This window comes from Nanorana parkeri, unplaced genomic scaffold, assembly GCF_000935625.1.
Source record: "Nanorana parkeri isolate BGI_ZX_2015 unplaced genomic scaffold, ASM93562v1 scaffold2389, whole genome shotgun sequence".
Classification (NCBI taxonomy): domain Eukaryota; kingdom Metazoa; phylum Chordata; class Amphibia; order Anura; family Dicroglossidae; genus Nanorana; species Nanorana parkeri.
Window position 1 is genome coordinate 34,737 of NW_017308657.1, and position 6,378 is coordinate 41,114.

The window sequence follows — 6,378 nt, forward strand, 5'->3', positions numbered from 1 at the left end:
TATATATATATCTCAGGCACTATATTGTCTACTGCTTTTTTTGGACACAGCTTAATTTGGCAGTTTAAATTGACCACAATCCAACCCAAAGCAAATTTTTATGTGCGGTTTTTTTGGTCAAAGGTTTTTTTTCTGTACAACATCTGTTTAAGAGGCAGGAAGCCTTGGTTGTTGTCCTGGAAAGTAGGCTGATAGTATTGGTGAGCTTCCAGACTTGGTTAAGGTCGGCCTAACTTGAGCTGGAAAAAAGGAAAAAGTAGCTTTTTATAATTAGAATAGGAATACATTCAATAACATGCATTTTTTTTCTATTGTTTTGTATTAGGCTTAGCTGTGTTACCTACGTGTTAAGCTTACCAGAGCTTGCATTTTTTTGTGATTTGGCAGGTGCGCTCCCATTTCTTTTCAGGTACTTAACATCTAAACCAGCAGGTTCACTGTAAAAGATGGAAAGTAACTTCATTTTAGAAGTATTGACAAACGGCATCACCACTACTATTCTGCAAATGTCATTGTAGGCACGCCGGATAACGTTGTAGAAAAGTCACTCGCACTCCAATAAGAATTTCAGTCAATGTTCTTTATTGACAAAAGACTTGTCACATCATATAGCGACGTTTCGGGAACCAGATAGATCCCTTTGGTTCCGAAACGTCGCTCTACGATGTGACAATTCTTTAGTCAATAAAGAACATTGACTGAAATTCATATTGGAGTGCGTGTGACTTTTCTACCACGTGATACTGATCTGCAGAGGTATCTGCTTTCATCTCAGCACCCACCCATTATCTTGGGTTATACCTGGTCAGGAGTGCGACGGGATCTACTTGAATTACGTTTGGCACTCCAGAAATAAGAAAACACTATTAAAGCCTCCTATTTTTTACAGCCAAAGAAGGTACCATCTTAGCCTCCATTTATATCTCCAGCTACTATGGTGCTGTACATATGATCGGCAATAACACCAGCCATGAGGGGTTGAAAGTTCACTTGAGAGCTAACGAACACTGGCAACTGTGACAATCACCAGAAGCATGCAACCATTTGGGAAACCATTAAATCGGTGGGTTTAGGTCCGCTTTAACTAAAAAATAAATAGTACAAATTAATACAAATATTGTGCTGAACAACACCTGGTGAAATAAAGTATAATGAAGTGTCTATGCTGATAATTTCTAATTAGCTATTTATGGTAGTTGGCTATGCAGATGGCTACCCAACAGGGATAAATGGCCAGAACAAAAACCCAATGTCAAAGTACCAGCAAGCGAGCTCCTGAAACTGCATCATACGAACCTTGAAATTAGCTCAATTAAAAGACTTAACCAGCAAGATTTAGAGTACATGCAAGAAAAACAAGCAAGAATAATTTAATGAAAATTAAGGAGACCAAACTGACAAGAGCACAAGTAACAAGTATCAGAAAGCATCGCCAAGCTGATGGATTTCAGACAGATTCCAACAGAGCAACATCCTGCTACAATCAATTTTTCAAGCACAAATATCGGAATCGGAGGGGACACAGAGCTGATGAGACACTGGCTCCCAGTGCAGAGAGAGAGCTAAGGGCCCAAGTAATCGACAATGAGAATCGTTGACAACAATTCTCATTATCGATCAATTTGTTGGTTACAGCCCTAGTCTAGTATTCGACTATATAAAAGGTCATGTGGGATTAATTTAACTCTTTAAAGGAGGTTTTGGGTACCATTGCTGGCATATGTGACAATACATACAAATATTTGGCAATATAATCTGCTCATAACATTAATTCTGCTGGCAAAAGGAGAGGCAGTTTTACCCATATGGACAATTTTTAACTTTTAAAAATTGCATCAAAGGAGCAATATTGGGTGACAGGTGCAAAGCGTTCACAAACACATCACAGGTCATATTACTAAACCCTACACATCAAGAACCATGTCCAAATGAAGAACATTGAAACATATTTTCCTGTTGTGTGGACTTTAAGAAGGCCTTCGATTCAATGTAGTACCCAGGTCTATACTTTAATAGGAATAGAAGGCAAATCCAGTTATCAAAAGAACAAATTACTTCAGGTAGGCCTGTTGAGTTAGACAGTCCAACTCTGTAAACATATACATTGCTGCTGGCCATACACCAATAAAAATCTAACAAATTCCTTCATCCACACTAAAAAGAGTACAGATAGGCAACTAACCCGATGTGTATAATGTATTCTGACCGCAGGTGCTTGCTGCTGTCAGAATATAAGATCAGTGGCTTCAGCTTATTCGCTGTAATCACTGTTTGGCTAAAAAATGTCAGCCTGGCAACCTCGAGCTGGCAGGACCAGCTATTGTAAGAATTTCAGCAGATTCCTGTTAATTAGTCCAAATGCTAACAGTGTATGGCCAGCTTAATAAACTGGCTGCAGGTCTAGTATCCTTTGCAGCACCAGGACAAAGTCTACATAGTACAATATTTCCTAATGTATGTGAATGATTTCCTATTACTATCACCTGCAGACAGAGGCCTACAAGGCAGTGTGGAAGTTCCAGAGAATTAAAGTGCAACATGGGCACTACCCATCAATATAAAAACAAACATCATGGTCTTCATCAAGGAAGAACACAAAATGAATCAAAAGTGCTTTACTTTTTTCATTTACATTAAACAACTGCACTATGGATGAATCGAACAGCTACACATAACTTTGTCCTGGGAAATAGACAATAAGGAAGTTTGAGGCCAGCCATAGAGTTTCTGAAAGACCAGCATTGCAGAATATTCTATTCCATCAGGAGACAGATATACCACATAAAACCACTGAAAAGTCTTGCTTAAAATCGTTGACAGCATCATCATCCTAATCCTCTTTTATGGCATTGAAGTAGAGTGCCCTGTCTCTGAACCAGACAAACCCAAATGGGATACCAGACCAACAGAAATATTTCATCAGGAATTCTGCAAGCAACTGCTTCAAGTCTACTGAAGCACCTTCAACAAAGCTGGTCAGGCTGACCTCAACAGATTGCCTTCATGGCTTGCAGTATAGAAGAGAGCACCATCCTACTGGGACCACCAAAGAAACAGCAGCCCCAACTTAAACCCACATTAAAACTTTTATTACCAACAGGAATCAAGCAAAAGTTGAGAGCTGCAACATCTCAGCACCATGCCCATCCAAAACACCCAACAATATAGTATGACAAAATCTCAAATAAAGAACATAATGCACATATCCATAAAGAAAAAAAAAGAGAATGTCAGAGAATGGAGAAATGAAAAACTCCTAGAAACTACTTCAAAGTCACTACAGAGAGGTTACAAATTATCCCCATACCTGGAGATGCAACATGACTCTAAAGACAGACTGATCGTGAGTGCATACAGACTGAGCATACACAGCCTGTAAACTGAATCAGAATGGCATAGACCATCCAAGGCAGAGGTCCACTTGCTATTGTAACTAAACTGTGAGACACTCTCTTCTCATCCTGCACCTTACTTCTATTTAAGAGGAAACTCCACATTCTACTAGGAAAAGAGGAGCCGATGGTGAAAACAGACTGTAAATCCCCAAACTGGACTCCACCCCTAGATATTATCTCAACTTAACATTCCTGGACTCACCTGACAGCCCAACCCACAACTACTTTTCAGTTGCTTTGGCAATTCTAAAATGTGTTTGTTCCTGCCAATAGGAGAGGGAGAGGAGAAAAAAAGAACAAAAGCTTCTGCTTTACTCTTACAAACCCTCTTAAAAATAGTAACATACAAAATATGTAAGCAGCAGTTTAATAACTTGTAAACAAAACCAAACAATGAAATGTACACCAAAAACTTTAAAGTAAAAGCTCTGTTTAAGGACAGTCATCAGGCCATGCCTGCTATTATGCTATCATAATCTTGTTAAGCTATGTTGACCTTCTCAATTGTGCTTTCACTGCACAGTGATGAGTTATTGGTGCTTAGTAACAAATAACAGGTCTTTAGTAACAGTTGTGCATTAAAGTTAAAGAAGTTTCAGAGAGGCACAGAGATAAGGGTTTATGCCTAATATGGTAATAACAGGCATTCCAGGATACTGTTCCATGGCAGGTCTTTTTACAGTTTAAAATTGACAGCGGGTTCACTTTAAAGTGCCACTGTGACCAGGCTAATTCCATGCAAATGTTTACATATTCTTAAACAGTAAATGGAGTTTAAAACATGTAGTCACTGACCTCTGTAGCAGCAGATACTGTGAAGTAATTCATCCTCAAATTATACAGTGTCGAAACCAAATTTAAATAATTTCCCTGCATCTTTTGTTAATTTGAGGATGAACTGCTCTACTAGGCCTGCAGCTACAGAGCTTTTTTAAGGGCTTTGTGTTAACGCTCATTTACTGCTTGTTAGCTTTAATTCAAATGAAACCCATGACCAGACATTGGATAGTAAAATGCTGTGTACCTTGAGGTAGGAGGTAAAATAGGAGTTGATGTTGTAGGCATAGGCCTGGACTCAGTGGCTGAACTACAATCAGCAGGAGTATTTACATTGAATCGTACCTGTTTGAAGAAAATTATAAGCTTTTAGAACGTATGATTATTAACAAAGTAAATATAAACATGGTGCTTAGAACAACAACAAAAAAAAAAGATAGAAAAAAAACAAAAACTGCATTCTTATCAACAGTGCAAGAAATAAAAAACAAACAAACACCAGTATATTATTTTCAGTAAAGTACTAAAAATGTGCCCAGAGTCAATAAAAAATGTGGCATAGTAGAGAATAAAATGTTTGGTGCCTGCCTGCGGGCCAAGCCTGGATGAACCTGAGGTCGTAGTTGGTGCATTCATTCGCAAAGTTGGGGTATAGCTGTTGGTGTAAGATTTGGAAGCTAGAGAATGGCCAACTGGATTAAAAATTGTTGAAGCCAAGTAGGGATCATTAGCAGTAGAATATGGCAGCTAGGAAAAAAAAAAAACATTATTTGAGGATATACCACTAGTCTAATACCACTCTCAAAAAGGAAAAAAAAAAGAAAACCTTCAAGAAATACTGAAAAACTATTTCCTAAGTTCTGCTTTTTAGACTTCATATGGCAACAACAGGTTCCTTTAATGTGATCATTATAGTTTTTAAAATGTGCATTGGTCAGGCACTGACAACTTTGGACAAGCCCCTTTTCTTTGTTCGAGAGTAGTTAAATCTGATTGGTAAGGGTTATTAGGAAAAAAAGGACAACATTGTCTATGTTTTCACAACATATTTCAAGCCCCAATGTGAACCTGTGCTTTGCTCATGCAAAACAATGCAACAGGTTTACTTTGAAGCTAGTCACAACAGCTGCATTTTACCCCTCACCCAAACATTACCCCACTGTTTTGTTCTGCTGCCAGTGAGAGGAAGCCCTAAAAAGCAGACATATCTTCGAACATGTGACAGCACTAGGTGCCTAAGTAGCCACTTGCCAAGTACCAGTGCTGTCAAGTGGGAGAGACCACAAGTCACATGCTCCCCTGTACCCAGATGTACCAAGTATTCCTTGTCCCTGTAGGCTGAACATAGTGGTGAAGGCACTAAGAGAAGGAGAGTATGTGCTGCTGGTAGAACCACCATTAAAGTGAACCTGTTGCTTTGCCCTGAATTGGCATTAGACCAGTTTGCTTTAAAGGAAAGCTGCAGCAGGGGAAAAATATAGGCTTCCACTGCCGACATCTGAAAATTCTAGTAGTTCAGCTATCATGTTGAGCCAAATTCAACATGATAAAATCAGATCCTGTGTCCATTCTGTAGATTAGTGGCTCAAAATAATGGCGCTGTACAAACAATTCTAAACGTTTACTACTATATTTTAAATCATATTTTCCACAGCCTACAATGTAGGGTTTAGAAAGTCGTCGCTCATGAGCGATCCGGATCTATTGAGCGGTTCCCTCAGAGGAATGAAAGAGCGGTGCCTCAGTAAAAATGAGCGCCTGTTCTTCTGGTTTGTGCTCTGTGGATGGAATGTAGAAGCAGAGCCAGAGAGTGAGACAAGAGCGTGAGCGGCTCTTGTAATATGATCTTAGCGTGAGAGCCAGGCTTCTGCCAGCCCCGCCCAGCCCACCCCTGCAACCAATCACGTCTGTGAACCAACAGAGACGGATCTGTGAGCCCAAGAGACGGATCTCAAGAGTCAGACAGTCAGGAATGTTTGGGTTCTTTCGCTCCTTTGCATCTTTGAATTTAGATCTCAATGGATCAGTAATGATATAGTTCTTCCGCTCCTCGTGTCTTCTGGATGATACCGATTTGAGATCTGCTCAGAGAGGTTCACTCATTCTACACTACAGCATTTCTCCGTCTTATGAATTGTGCTGCTGTTTTAAAGGTAAGTAAATTCATGGGAATGATAATAATGAGTGTAGCAGGGGAAGCGGGGTA

The 6,378-nt window shown here is 39.5% G+C and overlaps 1 protein-coding gene across 1 annotated transcript in view; it reads right to left on the minus strand.

The window, feature by feature from the left end:
* Window positions 1-12: 12 nt before the first annotated feature.
* The window catches only part of LOC108801574 (spindle assembly abnormal protein 6 homolog), a 75,105-nt gene continuing 68,739 nt past the window's right edge, over window positions 13-6,378 (minus strand). Inside the window, exons 14-17 of the mRNA XM_018573464.1 lie at window positions 4,753-4,919; window positions 4,420-4,521; window positions 358-437; window positions 13-239 (exon numbers count right to left, since the gene is read on the minus strand). Coding sequence (XP_018428966.1) covers window positions 148-239; window positions 358-437; window positions 4,420-4,521; window positions 4,753-4,919 — 441 coding nt within the window. The 3' untranslated portion in view covers window positions 13-147. The remainder of the gene's footprint in view (window positions 240-357; window positions 438-4,419; window positions 4,522-4,752; window positions 4,920-6,378) is intronic.